Source organism: Cheilinus undulatus, linkage group 10 (assembly GCF_018320785.1).
Source record: "Cheilinus undulatus linkage group 10, ASM1832078v1, whole genome shotgun sequence".
In the NCBI taxonomy this organism is placed as follows: domain Eukaryota; kingdom Metazoa; phylum Chordata; class Actinopteri; order Labriformes; family Labridae; genus Cheilinus; species Cheilinus undulatus.
In genome coordinates, this window is record NC_054874.1 from 694,118 (window position 1) to 714,158 (window position 20,041).

General features: G+C 38.8%; 1 protein-coding gene across 2 annotated transcripts in view; it reads left to right on the plus strand.

Annotated features, from left to right (window-relative positions):
• The window catches only part of il1rapl2 (interleukin 1 receptor accessory protein-like 2), a 515,311-nt gene that overhangs the window by 342,110 nt on the left and 153,160 nt on the right, over nt 1-20,041 (plus strand). For both annotated transcript variants that reach the window (XM_041796951.1, XM_041796950.1), the window contains one exon: nt 6,602-6,705. In XM_041796951.1, coding sequence (XP_041652885.1) covers nt 6,602-6,705 — 104 coding nt within the window. The remainder of the gene's footprint in view (nt 1-6,601; nt 6,706-20,041) is intronic.

The following is a 20,041-nucleotide window of genomic DNA, read 5'->3' on the forward strand; positions in this document are numbered from 1 at the left end:
TAATCTAACCCTAACCCTAGACCCAGGAAGCGTTTCTGTCAGGGACAGAGAAAGTTCCAGAATCCTTTAGATCAGGGGTCATCAAGTCCATCTGCACAAGGGCCAGATTTAGTCTCAACAGAAACTCTGGGAGCCGGATTTTCAAATACACAAAAACTAAATGACCATCTTGGTCTGATTGAAATATTATTGCAGTAGTATTTGTATTTTCCTTTAAACTACAGGACATGTTTAGTCATTAGCAGTGAGATCTATCTCTGTTATCTAGAACGCAGCAGGACACAAGGAGACAGACCTGACTACAGGATCAGCCAGACCCCTGAAAATCCAGGAGAATGGGCCCTCCCTAACTGTCATTAAGCACCAATATTAACCCATTTTCACACTTTTAACCCCTTTTTGATACTTTTTGTCTCCTTAACCCAATTTTTGCATGATTTTAACCCCTTTTAAACCACTTTTCCTGCATGTTGATCCCCTTTGTGTCACTCTTATATCCATTTTTGCCATTTTCCTTCTATTTTTGCCACTTTTAACCCCATTTATTACATTTTTATCAACAATTTTTGAAACTTTAAAACCATATTTCCCACTTCAAACCCATTGTTGATACTTTTTGCCCCATTAGCCCAATTTTTTTAGAGACTGTAACCCCCTTCAAACCACTTTTTCTGCATGTTTTATCCCCTTTGTGCCACTATATTATCAATTTTTGCCACTTTTCTTCAATTTTTGCCACTTTTTAACCCCTTTTCTTTACTTTCTTGCACTGTTTTTCATCATTTGTAACCAATTTTTGTGACCTTTTGCCCCTTTTTTTCCTCCTTAACCATTTTTTGACACATTTTAGCCTCTATCACAACTTTCTTCTGCCAATTTTTGCAACAATTCTGCCAACCTTAACTATTTTTTTAAATATCGACTAATTTTGACAGTAAACTTCTGTAAAAACAGATCAAATGTTCAGTCATTCTAAAAATATTTCAGTGTTAATTGTTTGTGGGATAGAATTAACAGCTGCAGACATTTAAAGCAGAAAGGATACTCTTAAAATCTTCTTTTCCTCTTTTTCTGAATTTAATGATCTCTCAGGGGCCGGACAGGAAGCTTTGGGGGGCCTGATGTGGCCCCTGGGCCGCCAGTTGATAATCAGTGCTTTAGAACATATCTCTAGACAGTTTGGTTGTAAACTGATGGTCTGTGAAGGTTTCTGGGTTTCTCTAGATCAGGTCTTCTCTGCCAAAATAAAGGTGCCAAGGACCAGGGACCCCCACTGTACCTGAAGGTGACTGAGCACAGCCATGAACATGTGCAGTGCAGACAGGGCCGCCCATGAGGGGGGGTAAAGGGGAGAGCTTTCTGGGACCCAACCAAACTGGGGGTCGGCTAAATCCTGGTCCATAGTAAAGTGAAGCTGTGGTATCCTTATTTTATATCTAACCTGAATAATAACCACTCTTATCAAAGAAACAAATATCTTTTTGTTCGTTTGTGTAGTAAGTAGCCTTCTAAAAATATAAATCCCTTTTCTTAAAAACAGAATTAAAATGGGTTAATAATGGCAAAAATGGTGGATAAGGTGGTGAAACTGGGTTTTAAAAGTAACAGAAATGGGTTAGAAGTGGAATAAAAAAAATAAGAGTGGCAAAAAAAACAAAAAAATTAGCAAAAATGGGTGAAAGTGGCAAAAATGGGCATTTAAATTGGTGAAGAGGATTAAAATGTAGCTGAAATGGTTTTAAAGTGGCAAAAAAAAGGTAGAAATTTGGTTAAATAGGATGAAAAGTTGCTATAAACTGGCATAGAAGGGTTTACTGAGGCAGAAATTGGCAGTAAAGGGAAAAACTGGCAAAAACGGTCATACCAAATAGTGAAATGTGGTTAAAAAGGACATAAAAGTGGTAAAGAGGGGTTAATAGTAGCAATTATGGGTCAACAGATCCAACAACAGGCAGAGAGTGGTGGAAAGGGTTTAAAATGGACATAAATGTTCCAAAACTAGTCAGAAAAAGGGATGAAAACGGGTTAAAATTTGGCAAAAATGGTGTAAAGTGGTAACAGTGTCGTTTAAAAAATATTTTTAGTTTCTTTAAAGCATCTGGAGACCCCCTCTCAGTGTCTCATGACCTCCAGTGGGGTCCTGGCCCCAAGGTTGAGAACCACTGGTCTAGATCAGGGTCAGCCCTGTCCAGGTCTTCCTCTGGTGTCTCTTCTCTTCATCCTCTGTCTCGTCTGGATTTCTCAGACGATCCAGCAGACGGATGAGACTGAACCGCTGTGATCAGAGCATCCTCAGCTCTCACTCATCATCTCCTCCTGACCGACAGATTCAGAGGAACTGCAGCTAGCCATCTGAGCATTTATTCACAACACGGTTGGATTTATTCTGATTGGAGATTCAAACTTCTCTATTCACATGGACGCTAAAAGATGCAATCCAATTCAAATATGCATGAATGAAACTGCTCTGACATGCACAGCATCATCCTGCTGAAAATATGATGACGACTTTGTTTTAAGTCCCGCTCATGCAAAATATGAACAATGCATTATTATTGTTCTGCCATCTAGTGCCTGAGCCTTCTACGATCTGATCCACGATTCTGAGCTCTTTTAGAATCTGAAGTAAGAAAAGAAACTGTCTCAGCAACAGATCAGTTTTATTTTGCTCCTGATGTCTCTGTCTGTTCTGTCTGTGGGACAGACGTGAAGGAGGAAGTGATCTGAACGTTTGTCAGCATGAACTCCCCCTTACTTATTTCCTAATGAGCTGAATCTGAGGATTTTATGCCAAATGAAGTGTTTCTATGAAGCATTTTTATTCAGAATTTATTCTGATTATGAGGGGTCCATGTGAACACAGCTAGTGTCTCTGGGCTTTAGCTCCATGGCTCTGTTCTCCTCTCCACCGGAGCTGAGCAGCAGTCTGCAGCCTGTTGTTTCTCCTACATGAAGAAGAGCTCTTTGCAGGTGACAAGCACTTATCCTTCAGTCACAACATGCATCTGACTGAGATGTATTCTTGTCCTTTTCACCCATAAACTCTGGAAAAATAGCAATAATTCACAAGCTAAATGCTTTTCTCTCTGCTGTTGCTCTCTCTGCTTGCTCTCCTCCTAAACTCTGGGGTTTACCTTCAGCTTCTGTGCAGCAGGTATCTCCACAGGGTCTGTCTGCTCAGTTTATGTTCTGACATTCATGATGGCTCATGTCAGAATCACCTCTCTGCTCAGAACCTGCACCAAATCCACTTAGATTGTTCCAGCACATCAAACCAAGCAGACCGACCCAAACAGGAAGTCAAACGTGGGCATGCAGAGAGTATCACCACTTCAAAATAAAACCCCGCATAGACTGGCCATCATTTATCACTGAATCAGCATCAGGAGGCGAATGGATCGGCCTAAATGTGTTTAACTGTGTGTTCTCATAAACTCCAGATCAGCTGCTTCTCTCTGAGCTCAGAGTTCCAGGAGGAGACGGTGCAGACGGACGGCGGTTCACATGGATCCTATCACATGGCCTTTAGGCATTAGAGCACAGAAAAACAGACAAAAACATCCAGACTTTTATTCCTATCTTTTGTTTTTATCCTGACTGAGAGAGAAGAGAAACACATGAATAAATAAATCCTTTTACCAAAAACCTTCTCTGGGTTTCCAACTCGATCTGTCAAATAAAGACAGAACAACAAAAGAGGAACAGAGACTCAGGATAAGTGACTCTAAGAGCAGCCATGATGTTACTGAGAGAGGAACAGGACTCAGGTCTGATGTGGTCCAGAGGGAGAATCAGCTGTGTGTTTACCAGAGCTGTAGGGTTACCACAGGGGTGTCAAACTCAAGGCCCGGGGGCCAAATCCGGCCCGTGGTACTGCTGTTCCCGGCCCACAAGCTCATATCAAATTTCTATTTTAATTTGCCCGCTGGGATGAGGCCCACAGCTTTACTGTAATCAGTGCTGGACAGTAATGGAGTACAGTTACTTGAGTACTGTACTTAAGTACCTTTATTCAGTATTTGTACTTTACTTGAGGACTTGTTTTTGTGAAAACTTCTGACTTCCACTCCGCTACATTTCAAAGACACTTATTGTACTTTTGACTCCACTACATTTCTAGGAAGTTTGTCGTTCCTCGTTCCTTTTAGGTCCAGACTAGCTTTGTAGTCAGATGTTGGTGTTTTTCTTTTCTAAAATGTAATTGGCCACAGGCTGTGCTCCTCACAGAAAGGAACCAATCACAGTCACCGCTCACACCTGGGACGGATTTAGCAAGCTCTCCCGCCTTCATTCAAACAAAACTCAGCACGGAGATGGCAGGATGAACTCAAGCTGAGAAACCAGCGCACCCGTGGCCGTATCTCAGCTCCATGTTTGAGATTTCAGAGATGAGGAATGATTCATATCATTTCAAAAGTCTTCTGTGTAAACCGCCGACAAACTACATTTCTGCATTCAAGAAAAAAATAAATGATAATAGTTGTCCTTTTTGTTTTTGACTGCATTTTTTACAGGTGTTTTCTAGACTTTTTGTAGCAGAGTGGTTCTACATGTAAGTCAGTGCATCATTAGGAGGTTTCAGAGAGTTACACGGTTCTGTGAAAGCACTGAGAAAACAATACAGCCATTACTGATTTTAGAAAATGTACTTTATACTTTTGAATACTTAAGTATTTTTTAAAGTAAGTACTTTAGTACTTTAACTTGAGTAAAATTTCACCGAGCAACTTTTACTTGTACTTGAGTAAGATTTGACCACGAGTATCAATACTTTGACTCAGGTACTGGAGCTGAATACTCTGTCCACCGCTGAGTTTAACTACAGTATAAACTACATATAAACTTAAAATGTAACTAAAAATGTCAATTTAACCTGGAAGATTAAAAAAAAAAAAAACCTTGTTAAGTCATAAAAATCTGAAAAAGTAGAGAGTAGAAATAATCAGGAATGAGGGAAAGAAATTAATTTGTGTTTTCATTTTGCATCCCAAGATTATGGCCTAAAATTTGGATTTTGACTTTTTATTTCATATTTTGACCTTTAAATTCATAATTTTGACCTTTTCTCTCATATTTTGACCTTTTAGGTTCACATTTTTTTATTTTAAATCACATTGTGATCTTTTAAACTCCTAACTTTGACTTTTAATCCCATATTTTCACTTTTTAAACTCCTGATCTAGAATTTTATTTCATATTTTGACCTTTAAGAGCCACTATTTTAATTTTATCTTCTATTTTGACCTTTTAAGCTCTTGCTTTGTATTTTATCTCATATCTTGACTTTTAAACTCATGATTTTAACTCTCTATCTCATATATTTGCTTTTAAACCCTTATTTTGACTTTTAATTTTGTATTTTGGCCTTTAGGACTTATAAAGTTGACTTTTTATGTCAGATTTTGAGCCTTTAACTCATTTATTTATTTATTTAGCATGTATTTGACATGGACACAGTAACATTGATGCTGTGATATTTAATCATTCTGACTTTTTTAATTTTATAAAAATCTTAAAATCATGTATCATCACTGTTTAATGTTCCCTATAATTCATTAGCTGTGAAAATACGACTGACAGTTTTTGGTTAAATGTTGACCCTGTTAGACCCTCAGGTTAGACCTAAATCCAGGTTCAGCCCCTGCTGTGACTGAGTCTGACAGCCCTGGTCTATCAGACCTGGAGCCCATTTGTTAAAGGGATAAAGAGCAGAGAACAGCAGTGACAGATTTACATGACAGTGAAGGTGTGTTCACTCTCCTCCTGACCCGCTCCAGAGTTTGTGGTCTCTGTGGTTGGGGTGTAACTAGCTGAGATGTGGCGTTAGAAAAGCAGCCGTTTATCAGACGTCCCATTTATTCAGCCAAAGCAGCACACGTGTTCTTAGAGCCCAGGCTGTCCTGGTAGAAGGATGTTTAGAGCTCGAGCTTTGTAAAGGTCATAATTATGCAAATATCACTTTTTTTCAGGCTTTTCTGGCCTGTCCACAATCCCAAGGACAAGCCCCCCCCCCCCCTTCAGAAAAAGAGTGCTGAATTTGTTCATGATGTCATTTGGGGATTTAGCCCCGCCCCCAGGTTCAGTTGGCCCTCCCCGCCTGGAAGAAAGTTCCGCCCTCCTCTCCTGATCCTCCTTTCAGCTGCCAGCTGGATCAGGAGAGCCACATCATCTCCTGAGAGGGGCGTGGTCAGGGGCGGAGTCAGACAGCTCAGTAACATTTAAAGCCACAGGGTTCTGAGCAGGGCTGAAACAGAGGAGGTTTTAGACATGCAGAGATCAACACTGGAGTGTTTTAGACTTCACAGGCAGGTTTGGGACCTCTGAGACTGATATAAACTTGTCTTAAAGGGTAAAATATGTCCCTTTAAGACAAACGTCCAGGAGAGAGTAAATAAAAAGCAGCTGATGTCTCAGCGGGTTAAAAAACATCTGATAATACCGAGGCAGATAAACGGAGGGGGCAGATATTTTCTACTTTATGCATTTGTGATTGTGGCCTTTGACACGCCTGGTTAAGAAAAGAATCGCCTCTTCTTGGTTGTTTTTGTCACTTCTCAGGTCCTGATCTCTCTCTCTCTCTCTCTCTCTCTCTGTTCTCCAGGAGCCAATCATCTTCTCTGGTCATCGGCTGAGTAAAGAAGAGGACTCTATCTGGTTCAGATCTGCTGAGATGGAGGACAATGGCTTTTACACCTGTGTACTAAGGTAAACCACATCACGTTCTGTTTAGACTAATAACAGAAGCCTGTTTCCTGAAGCTGGGTCTGGGTTTAGTTAGGATTCTTAAAGAGAGACTGGTCTGGACGTGGTCTGCTTCAGCTGAGTGGACTGATGACAGCAGACTGTGAATCTGGATCCTGTCCTCAGTGGGGGTCTGGGTCAGAGAGCAGAGTTTATTCTGAAGTTTTCTTCCATCTACAGCACATTTAAGGTTAAATAAGCACAGAGAGACGTCAACAACATGCAGGCAGAATAATCAGGGCCGGTTTATAACATGCAGCGGTGCTCCTGGAGCGGCCACGCTCTCGTAGATTTCACCACATGGGGGTGACCTCCTGATCGATCTCTGACTCTCAGAGTTCTGCCTCCACCCAGGTGGCCAATTTACATGGTAGGGGCAAACAGCAGAACCGTTTTAGAGCCGAGACGCCGAGAATCTGGAGCTTTAGACCGCTTTCTCTCTGCATTTGGAATTCCCCTGACCTCACTGATCAATATTTCAAACAAAGAAGGAAAGTATTTTCAGACTATTATTTTACCAGCCCTGTCCTGAAATATTCATTAGAACAATCTGTTAATTTCTGGTCTGGTTGATTTTTGAAGCAGTTTCAGCTTTATAACGTCTATATAGACTGAAATCAGCTCATCCAGCTGCGTCCTCTCACTGTAAAGGTGTGCATTAATGTGGGTTTAAGAGTTTAAATATGTATGAATATCAGCTCTCACCCTCTGACTGTATAGTCGTGCTGCTGTGTGGGTTTAAGTGTGTTCCAGCGTGTGTGTGTGTGTGTGTGTGTGTGTGGATTAATCCGTGTGTGTGAGCAGACCGGGGTTCTGGCCCTTCTCTGGGAAGCTGCCAGCTCAGTAAATTGAATATTTACAATATAGCTGTTGGCACTACAGCAGGATTTGGCCTGAGTCCTACACAGCCCTTCAGGGATCTGTGCATGTTTGTTTGTTTAGGGTTGGCTGCGGTGTTGGGGGGGGTAACAGTTGGCTTTGTAGCCTGGAACAAGGCTTACAGGCTTGTTTACCTGCACAGAGATGGGGTGTGTGTGTGTGTGTGTGTGTGTGTGCGCGCGCATAATGAACTGATTCAAAATATGCCCTGGTGTAAATCTGCTAAAAGTAAATATTTAGCCTGCAGTCAGCTAACACCTCCAGGAGAACGCCCAGATTTCTGCTGCTCTTTCAGTAAACCTGCTGTATCTTCATGATTCTGATGATTTAGATCCACTTAAAGACTAACCAGTCCTCTGATACCTTTACTCAGGGGAGAACCTCTGTACCTGTTTATTTAGTAGTGCTTTAATCCATTTAAGGATTTAAATTCTACATTTTTAAACCGTTTACATCAAATGAATCATTTTCCCCTGACTGAATTGGTGCTCAGTGACACCTGCTAAACACCTGTGATGTCATATAAACATGTGATGTCATATAAACATGTGATGTCATATGAACATGTGATGTCATATAAACATGTGATGTCATATAAACATGTGATGTCATATAAACATGTGATGTCATATAAACATGTGATGTCATATAAACATGTGCTGTCATATAAACATGTGATGTCATATGAACATGTGATGTCATATAAACATGTGCTGTCATATAAACATGTGATGTCATATGTTTTTTTATTATGAATCAAAGGCAGACAATCATCTGGTGCTCTGATTGACCCATAGGCACAAACATGTGCATCATATGTGAGCTATAAAGTATCTATACAGCATTAATGTTTTACCCTTTTATTGATTTTATGAATCTATCATGATCAATGAAAATTGACTTATTAGACAAAAACCTCTGTAATGTCAACATGAAAACAGATTTCAACAAAATAATGTCAATTAAATAAAAATCTGTCATGTAAAATAAGTGACTGCATAACCCCCCCCCCCCCCAGTTCAGTTTTTACTTTTTTTTTTTTTAAGTATATTTTTAGTTTTCAGGGTTCAACACTAGAATGTACAATACAAATTGTGAGATCACAAACTGAACCCATATCAGTTTTTACTGACATTAAAGTTTTTTGTAAATATGAATGAATAAAGAAATGAAAGGCTGAATGCTTGTTCCAGCCAGCAGAGATGATCCTAAATGACCTGCAGTGATTCAGAGGTGTAGTTTATGTTTCCTTTATTTCAGATTATTTCCATCTTTCCTCTCTTTGTCAGCCTCAGCTCTGGCTGCAGCAGAGGAACAGCTCTCCTCCTCCTGCGCTGTGCCATAAATCACCATCACTCCTCCCTACTTGATCCTGCTTGTCTTCCTCCTCTGCATCTGCTACCTTCACCACCTTCACCATCTCCTCTTTCTGTTCCTTTGCACCTTTCCCACGTCACCTCCTCCCTCCTACTCTTTTGTTCTCCCACTCTTAATCTGATCTGGCCTCATCCCACCAGCTGCCTCCACATCCTTCAACACCTTCTCCTCCGGCTCGTGTTTGTTACCACCGCTTCATCTCCCTGTGGTTCAGCTTTGTTTACCAGGAGGGCCACACTCGTTTTGTTCTCACTGTGAGAGGGCGGATTTTTACAAATTGCAGGTTGCACATCTTCTGCAGTGCTTCTAATGATATCTTCAAACTGAGCTTTAATGGAGGTCTACGGCCTCACTTTCTCATGGAGCAGGGAGATGGATTTATGATCAATCTAATACATAAACATGATTAGGATAGGACATCAGCCTGAGGGTACTGTAAACATCGGAGGAGCAAAGAAAGCAGATTTCCTGGAGCCATGGTCATGTCAGGGAGGGGTAAGACATGCCCGCTCCACCTCTGCTCCACCAGTCAGCTGTCAGGGATTTTATTAGAGAGTGGAAGAGTTTAGGAACAACAGCAACTCAGCCGTGAAGCAGAAGACCAGGTAAAATCCTAGAGCGGGGTCAATGACTGCTAAGGATCATGGGTAAAATTTTCCAAGTCTCTGCTGATTATATAGCTGAAGAGTTCTGAACTTCCTCTGGCATTAATGTAAACACTAAAACTGCAGCAGGAGCTTCATGAATGGGTTTCCATGGCAACAGCTGCATGCAAGCCTCACATCACCAAGTCCAAGTCCAAGCATCAGATGGAGAGGAGTAAATCACACCGACACTGGACTGTGGAGCCTAATCCTCAAACTGTGGACAGATGGTGAGTCTGGGTCTGGAGCAGGGTTACTCAACCCTGATTAACAGATCAGCCAAATTGTTGGAAAATACCTTTGCAAGAGCCACTAAGTGGTGCAAAGTGGCTAAAATGGCTTGAAGTAGCGATAACAATAAGTGAAAGGTGGCAAAAATGGTCCAAAAGAAATGGCAAAAAGGTAGCAAAAAATGAGAGAAAACTGACTGAAATGGACAAAAAGCAGTCAGGAGTGGCAAAATAGGGCAGAAAATAGGAAACAAGTGGTGCTTTATGGTAAAAAGTAGTTTAAATGGGCCAAAAGTGACAAAAAAAAATTAGAAAAAGGGCAAAAAAGGGGAAAAAGTGGTATATAATGGCAATGGTAGCTCAATTGGGTGAAAAGTGGCAAAAAAAATTGTGAAAAGGGCAAAAATGGTCCCAAAGTGTCAAAAATGAGGCAAGAAAACGAGAGAAAAGTGACTAAAATGGACAAATACCAGTCAAGAGTGGAAAAATAGGACAATTGGAAACAAGCGGTACTTTATGGTAAAAAAAGGAGTTTAAATGGGCAAAAAGTGGTGAAAAATTGGTGAAAAAGGGCAAAAATGTTCCCAAAGTGTCAAAAACATGGCAAGAAAGAGGAAAGAAGTGGTATTTAATAGCAAAACTTAGTTTAAATTAGTTTAAATGGGCGAAAAGTGGCAAAAAATTGTGAAAAAGTGCAGAAATCGGATAAATTGGACAAATTAGTTTGAAATTTAAAGCCTTTTGTAAAAAATCTGGGAAACAAACTGATGACTGTGATTAATTTCTCAGGTTTAAGTTTTCCTTTTCTACGTTTTTCTGGGGGAATAATATTTCAAATTAAGACATAAAAGAGTCACAAATCATCACAAAAGACCCTCGTGTTGAGTGTCACTGGTCTGGAGGATGCTGGGAGAACGTTACCTGTCTGACTGTGAAGTTTGGTGGAGGAGGGATCATGGTATGGGGCTGGTTTTCAGGGTCTGGTCTAGACCCCTCATCTCCAGTGAAGGCCGGTCTTAATGCTTCAGCAGACCAAGACATCCTGGACCATGCTACGCTTCCAACAGTTTGGGGAAGGCTCTTTTCTATTTCAGCAGGACTGTGGCCCAGAGACCAGAGAATGCTGGTGTAACGGGCAGGCGGCTGAATACTTTTGTCCATAAAGTGTCCTTAGTACTCCCGTCTAGACTACAGTAATGTGTCATGAGGATCACGGCAGCTTCAGAGGATCAGATACTCTTTAATAATCGTGTTGGTCGTTGCTGCTCCATCGGTCCAGAATCCTGACTCCGGCTGATTATTGCCGTGTTTTCTTCATGCTACAGTCCACTGATGTATAACAGGTGGTGCTGAATGATGGGGGGCCTGCGTGTGGCCCCTGGGCTGCTGGTTTTCCACCCCTGCTCTGGTTCATTTCTCCCAGTCGTCTGTTTTCCTCTCTCTCCCTCCCTCCTCTTCCTCCCCCCTCCTCTGCTCTCCTCCCACCTCCTTCTCCTGCCAGAGCCTGACACCTATCCTCCTTTAATAAGGTCTCTCTCCCTCCCTCTCTCCTTTTCTGTCTCTCCTGGCTCTCTCAGCATGACAGCCTAATTAGAGCTCTGTGTCTGTCATTGTCTCTGGGTCTCTATTATCACACATGCACATATATACAGGGAAAGATAAGATAATGCACATTTAAATCTATGCACTTCCTTCAGTCTGATAACAAAGTCTAAAGATTTATATATTTTATACATAGATTTATATATTCCCTTATAAAGCTCACTGCTGGCACCCTGGGATGAAGCAGCAGTTTTCAGGTTTTATCTATTATTGTTATGACGGCATTTTGTGAAGTCAGGTTTATGCAGGAACAATAAAGAGCTCAGATTAGCCAACTAGCTTTCAGACACACACAGATCTAATCTAGTAGAGAACAGTAAATGTAAAGCTTTATAATTCTCTATATGCAGCCAAGGTGGAACTTTTTTAAAAGGTGTCTGTTTTCCAGGATAAGCTGAGGTATTTAGTCTCTGAGCGTTGTATTTCTTTCCTTTTCACTAACCAGAATAGATGCATCGCCGTGGTCACGGCCTCTAACAGTGAGGTAAAAGACATAAAAGAGTCCAGGATGGCTGAAAGGTTGTTGGTTCCAACGTGTGAATCACAGTTTCAGGTTGTTGCTCAGAGAACTGAGAGATACGTCTGCATACATGCAGGACGGCGGTCAGGCCTTCAGTGACAGAGGATGAACCCTACAGCTGGCAGGGCTGGGTTTCTCCCACCGCCTCATGTTAATGTGGGCTAATAGATAAGTCATCATAACACGTCTACATCACTACAGCTGATGACAGAAATCCACCTGTCAGCTGTGCTTGATAATATGATGCATAAGCACAAACTCCTGATTAAATCTGCTGTTTCCTGTCAACTCTCCAATTCAAGTGAAAATTTCTCTATCGCCCCCTTGAGGCTGGCTGTAGTATAGGTGGTAGGCACTGATCTCACTGTTAGTGCCTAGAAATGACCATCGATTCTGAAGATTATACATTTACTTTGAAATAAAGATAAGATAAGATAAGATAAGATAAGATAAGATAAGATAAGATAAGATAAGATATACTGTATTGTCCCAGAGGGGAAATTTGCCTTGGGCTGTAGTGCAACTGTTGTTGAAATTTTTCAGGGTGGAAGTTTTTCAAAACGCCCCTGTCTCCTTCTCCGTGTAAACAGGGAAAACAACACTTTCTCAACTTTTGCCTGAGGAGCTGGGTGGGGGCTTGGTCCTCAACTCCAGTCCTTGTCATGTATAGCAGATGTGTATTAATTTTCATAATTTTAACCCTATAAATGCCAGTTTATTTACATAATGCCACTTTTTTGACACAGAAAATGAATTCACTTTCTATCTGAAAAATGCAGAGCAGCTTTTTTTGTGCAGGGATTATCAGTCTTGGATATGTCAGTGATTTGCAGCAACACTGAGTTTGATGTACTCTTAAGTTTTGTGTAATTACAAAACATTTTTAAAAAATCACACTCTCCCTCTTAAAGCCCTTTTAGGACAGTGCATATATTTAGAAATATTAAACATGAAAGAAACATGGTCCTCATCATGTATAGCAACTGTCATTTCATTTTCATAATTTTAATTTTTCACCAGACTCTGACATCCATAGAAAACACTCAAAGTAGTTTTAGTTGAAATAGTTAATTCCACTGGCCTACAGTCACTGATAAAAAAAAAAAATGGTGGAAAATGTGTTTGAATTGGATTCTTAAAGAACATAAATGGGTTAAAAGCGGCAAAATTTAAAGAAAAGTAGCCAAAAAAATAACCAAAAAACGATAAAATTGGCAAGAGTGGGTACAAAAAAAGGTAAAAGTGGGTTAAAAAGTGGCTGAAAGGGCTTTAAAGAGCAAAAAAAATAGGGAAATCACATGGACTGGGATGAAAAATTAGTATTAACTGGCAAAAATGGGATAACTGGGGTTAAAATGGGCTAAAAGGGGTTAAAAATTGGTTAATAGTGGCAAAAATGAGGCAACAATAGGCAGAAAGTGGCAAGAATTGGTTTAAAAGTGACAAAAACAGGCAGAAAAAAGTGGTGGAAAGAGTATAAAACTGACAAATGGGTTTTACGTGGCAAAAATGTGATAAAACTGGAAAAATTTGGTGTTAGAAAGTGATGAAAAAGGGTTATAATTTGGTACAATTGCTGTGAAGTGACAACCCTGTAAATTATAAAATATTCTTAGGTTTTTTTTTAAGGCAGCTTGTGACCCCCTCTCAGTATCTCGCGACCCCCAATGGGGTCCCGACCCCAAGGTTGAGAACCACTGGTCTACACAGTGGTAAAACCCATCAACACAGTGTGAACAATGAAATTTCAAAAATAGGGCTGAACAGTTTGCAAAAAATAATCTAATTGCAATTTTTTTCCAGCAATATTGTGATTTGAAATGTGATTATTTAGATTCCTCATTATTTCTGTTGTTCAACAAACATGAGCAAGAAATCACTCTATAATATAACCATAACAATAATATAACCATAACAATAATATAACAAGAACAATAATATAACCATAACAATAATATAACCATAACAATAATATAACAAAAACAATAATATAACCATAACAATAATATAACCATAACAATAATATAACCATAACAATAATATAACCATAACAATAATATAACAAGAACAATAATATAACCATAACAATAATATAACCATAACAATAATATAACAACAACAATAATATAACCATAACAATAATATAACAAGAACAATAATATAACCATCACAATAATATAACCATCACAATAATATAACCATAACAATAATATAACAAGAACAATAATATAACCATAACAATAATATAACCATAACAATAATATAACAAGAACAATAATATAACCATCACAATAATATAACCATCACAATAATATAACCATAACAATAATATAACAAGAACAATAATATAACCATCACAATAATATAACAAGAACAATAATATAACCATAACAATAATATAACCATAACAATAATATAACCATAACAATAATATAACAAGAACAATAATATAACCATCACAATAATATAACCATCACAATAATATAACCATAACAATAATATAACAAGAACAATAACATAACCATAACAATAATATAACCATAACAATAATATAACAAAAACAATAATATAACCATAACAATAATATAACAAGAACAATAATATAACAAGAACAATAACATAACCATAACAATAATATAACCATAACAATAATATAACCATAACAATAATATAACAAGAACAATAATATAACCATAACAATAATATAACCATAACAATAATATAACCATAACAATAATATAACCATAACAATAATATAACAAGAACAATAATATAACCATAACAATAATATAACCATAACAATAATATAACCATAACAATAATATAACAAGAACAATAATATAACCATAACAATAATATAACCATAACAATAATATAACCATAACAATAATATAACAAGAACAATAATATAACCATAACAATAATATAACCATAACAATAATATAACAAGAACAATAATATAACCATCACAATAATATAACCATCACAATAATATAACCATAACAATAATATAACAAGAACAATAATATAACCATAACAATAATATAACCATAACAATAATATAACAAGAACAATAATATAACCATAACAATAATATAACCATAACAATAATATAACAACAACAATAATATAACCATAACAATAATATAACCATAACAATAATATAACAAGAACAATAATATAACCATAACAATAATATAACCATAACAATAATATAACAACAACAATAATATAACCATAACAATAATATAACCATAACAATAATATAACCATAACAATAATATAACCATAACAATAATATAACAAGAACAATAATATAAAAAGAATAATAATATAACCATAACAATAATATAACAAGAACAATAATATAACCATAACAATAATATAACCATAACAATAATATAACCATAACAATAATATAACAAGAACAATAATATAACCATAACAATAATATAACAAGAACAATAATATAAAAAGAATAATAATATAACCATAACAATAATATAACAAGAACAATAATATAACCATAACAATAATATAACCATAATAATAATAGACAGGGTAAACTAGAGCTACTTTTAGAATGGAAATGTCTCACTGCCATTGGCTCATATAGAAACGTTGATATCAGCTGCTTTATTAAAGGGGACGATAATTTCTCATGTTCTTATTCTGATGAAGAAAAATAAATGCATGAGCAGGAAAAGTAAGATTTTTGTAAAAAACTAAATTAAATTAAAACAATACTGAAAGGCTCTTTTATGTCTTCGTTTAAATACTATTCCCCCAGAAAACCTTAAATTAGGGAAACTTTTTTCCCTCTTTTCACCCATTTCAGCTACTTTTTGCCACTTTTCCCTCACTTTTTTCCCATTTTGACACTTTTATCCCATCTTGCCCTTTTCACCCTTTTTTCTCTGCATTTTCACTCATCTAAGCTCCCTTTTGTCATTAAATACCACTTTTCCTAGTTTTTGCCCATTTTAGCCAACCTTGTCTGCTTTTTGCCTATTTTTGTCACCTTTCACTCATTTTTCCACTGTTTTGCCACTTTTGGACCATTTGATGCCAGCTGTAACTCATTTTTAGTCACCTCTCACCCATTTCTTGCTACTTTCTGACCCTTTTTCCACTTTTCCTCTCCATTTTTGCCCCTTTTTACCCATTTTTGCCACCTTTAACTTCCTTTTATTGCTACTTCAAGCTGTTTTTGCCTCTTTTCACCTCTTAGATTGTGGCTCTTTCAAAGGTATTTTTCAACTCTTTGGCTCTTTGGTTGAGCAGGGTTGAGTAACGCTGGTGTGAAGGATCAAAAAAAGAAAAAAAGATTGATCAAACTGGTATTTTGACACTTTTCAGGTTAAAGAAATATTGCACTGTCTGCGATTTGAATATTGCGATTTAATCTAATTTGCGATTAATTGCCCAGCCCTATTCAAAACTTCATTAAAGCATCTTTGTCAAATATCATCTTAGCATGATAACTGCCAAGGTAAGAGCAAAAATACAATCAAAAAGCTCTGAGGGGGCTCTAGGAGGGCCTGAGGGTTGGTGTGTTCAGGAGCTGCAGCAGCAGTGAATGTTGGTTATAAAGGTCCACTCTGACACACAGAGAGACAGGTGATGATTATGAAGCTCTTCCTGGCTCTTTATCCTCTCAAATATCAGGACCCTGGCTGATTGACTATCATAAAACCCCTCTGAGTCCTGATTTAACCATGCTGGAAGTGAATGGTAGCAGTTTCTCCATGATCCACCTCATATGGCCATCAGAATGAGCTGTTTTATATTCCAATCACAGCAGGTCCCAGTGTGAGCTGTGTGTGTGTGCTTGTACCAGCGAGATAGGGAGGGTGACCTGCAGCCACTGTTATAAAGCCAAAGGTGAACAAGCTTTAAAGATGGGCTGACATCGGCTCTCCAGAGACAATAACTGGAAAATAACATCGTCTGAGATATGATGAAGGAGGGAGGCGTGCGCTTGGATGGAGAGAGAGAGTGAGGGCAGAATGAGAGGTAAAGAAGAGAGCAAAATAGAGTGAGACAAGCAGATGGATTGAAGGTAAAGAAAGAAGCGTAAATAAATAGATGGAGAGAGAAAGCAGAGATAGAAAGAGGGCTGAATAGGACAGAGAGATTGAGGCGCAGGGGAAGAGTGGTGGCAGAGATTGAGGAATGATTGGAGGAGAAAAGGAAAGTAAAAATCCATTTTCTCTGCAGGTATAAGGACCTCAGCGGGAGGAGAGGGCATGCTGAGACTGCCCAAGACCCTCCATGTACCCACTCTGATTACGTACACTCACAGCCACACAGCTACCACACAATTTAGACAGAAATGGATATACACAGTGAGAGGTCTCCGTTTACTTTGAGGCTGGAACACCCAGAAAGACTTTCCACCTCACCTATAGCCTCCAATATCACTGAGAGTTTGGCAGAGAGGAGATCACAGCCTAGACACACACACACAACAACACACACAACGCACACAGATAGCTCAAACTCTGAGCAGGACAGAGACTAAAGAAGTAAACTCTGATAGATGCATTATGAGTGTCAGATAGAGAATGGGGTGGTCAGAGATGACAGGTGCTGGTTCTTCTCACTGATGGAAATGTCCCGTGGTCTCTGCTTCAGTCTCGCCCGCTCTGTCCTCATTGGCTGTCTGTGTTAGCGGTGATGGCTCCTTCTCTCTCAGTCAGCAGTAAACTGGTGGAGGAGCTGCAGCAGCTGCAGACGTTTTACACTAAATCCTTGAAACTTAATATTTCTAATATTTACAAAGAGCTTGGCTTTTTCTCCTGTACACTGACAATTAAATTCTCACATAGAACAGGCTTTTCTAATGTCTTAGCCTAAGGCAGTGGTTCCTAACCTTTGTCCTTAGGGCCCTCCTACTCATATCTAAGGAAAGCAAAGCCCCCCCCCCAAAAAAAATTTTTTTTTATTGTTTGACAAAATCCCAACATAATAGGCCTACAGGGTCAGGGGACTAAAGTATAATCCATTTTTCTGTCAAAACCAATAAAGGAAAAACAAAAATGGCCCCCCTTTTCAGAAAACAAAATGTTGTTGTTTTTTTTCTTTCTGAACAAAAAATGAAAAAGGAAAAACCAAAATCAAATAAGGGCCTGATATTGGTTTTTGGATTTTCCCTTTTTCATTTTGCCGTTTTAGGTCTGGAAACAAAGAAACAGAAGCACATGACCCTGAGGTCCCTACCAAAATAAAATTCAAATTTATAAATGAATAATAATAAAAAGATAAGTTATGTTAAATAGCGCTTTTATTTTTGAACAGTGTTACAGTGTTTATCATAAACACCAATCGGCTCATTATGATAATTTTAGGAAATAGAAATTAAAAATATATTTAAAAAATAACAATATTGCGTGGCCACAAGATACATATTTTTTTATATAAACCCCATCGGGGTTCCCGGACCCCAGGTTGGGAACCACTGCCTAAAGCACAGCATGCTTCTATCCCTGCAGAATCCCCTCTCTAACAGACCTTACAGCGTCTTTACCTGGCGGCTGGTCGTAGTAATAATTCATCCTTGGACATGCCTGCATCACAAATAAACACTAAAATTAATGTTGTATATCTCGGCCATCACAGCTATGGATTAAAGCAATCTGCTGCAGCACATTCTAAGCTTCGTCAATGTTTATTTAAATATCACATTTAAAAACAACCTCAGTTTACCAAAGTGCTTTACAGGCTTTACCGACATGTTAAAAGATATCATGAACAATAAAAGCTATAAATGACTCACCAAAACACTGAAATAGCAGCATTAAAAAGAGCGCATATCAAAATGCCAAGCTCTACTTGTATTAAAACGTGCAAACAGGAGAGGATTTAAACTCTAAAACTGAGCAGTTCTAATGTGAGGAGCAGTACCTGTCATCAGTCTTTTTACACAAAATTATCCAAAATACATACTTGCAACAAAAAAGCACAGCTGGAAAATACCAGAAATGCATCAGGAATTAAATAGTTTTCTAAACTGTTTTAATGTTTTTATATTAGATATTATAGATCAGGGGGCTGCACAGCAGTGCAGCGGTTAGCGCTGCTGCCTCACAGTGAAAAGGTCCCCGGTTGGTTTCCTGGTCAGGGTCGTTCTGTGCAGAGTTTGCATGTTCTCCCCGTGCATGTGTGGGTTCTCTCCGGGTACTCCGGTTTCCTCCCACCACCAAAATAAAAACATGTTCGTTAGGCTACGTGAAGACTCTAAATTGGCTGTAGGTGTGATCGGAGCATGCTTAGTCGTGTGTCTCCGTATGTCAGCGTGTTAATGACTGGCAACCAGTCCAGGGTGAACCCCGCCTCCCGCCAAATGACAGCTGGGATAGGCTCCATATGGATGGATAGATTATTAGATTGATATTGTAAGTTTTAAAATAATATGATAGCATCAAAAACAGCTGGAGAGCACATGTGAAAGTGTCTCTAGTTTCTGTATCGCTGTTGTAATCAAACCTGGTGGTACAGCCTCTGGGATAACTTTTGTTTTTGGATGCGGCTCATTCACAAATGTGGGTTAAAAATAGAGATAAACGCGCAAACAAGACAGTTTTACTGCCACATCAAGGAATGAGAAGCTACAAGAGCGAGGGTTAAAGGTCACATATTATGCAAAATTCACTTTTTCAGGCTTTTCTAACTAAAAATTTGTGCCCCTGGCCTGTACCGGAAAAATCCATTCCCCCTTTCCTCTCTTTCTTCACCTGCTGAAACAAGCCGTACTCAGATTTTCCCCTCGTGATGTCATGTGGTGAGTTAGCTCCGCCCCTGGTTCCAGTTTGCCCTGCCCTCCCCTCCTGATCCTCAGCTGAGAGGAGAGCCACACCCATTAAGGGACATCCATTTCCTGAGAGGGGTGTGGTCAGGGGCGGAGTCAGACAGCTCATTAATATTTAAAGCTACAGACACAGCTGATTCTGAGCAGGGCTGAAACAGAGGGGTTGTTAGACATGCAAAAATCCAATACTGGAGTGTTTGTTCAGCAACAAACTTCACAGACATGTTTTGGGGACCTC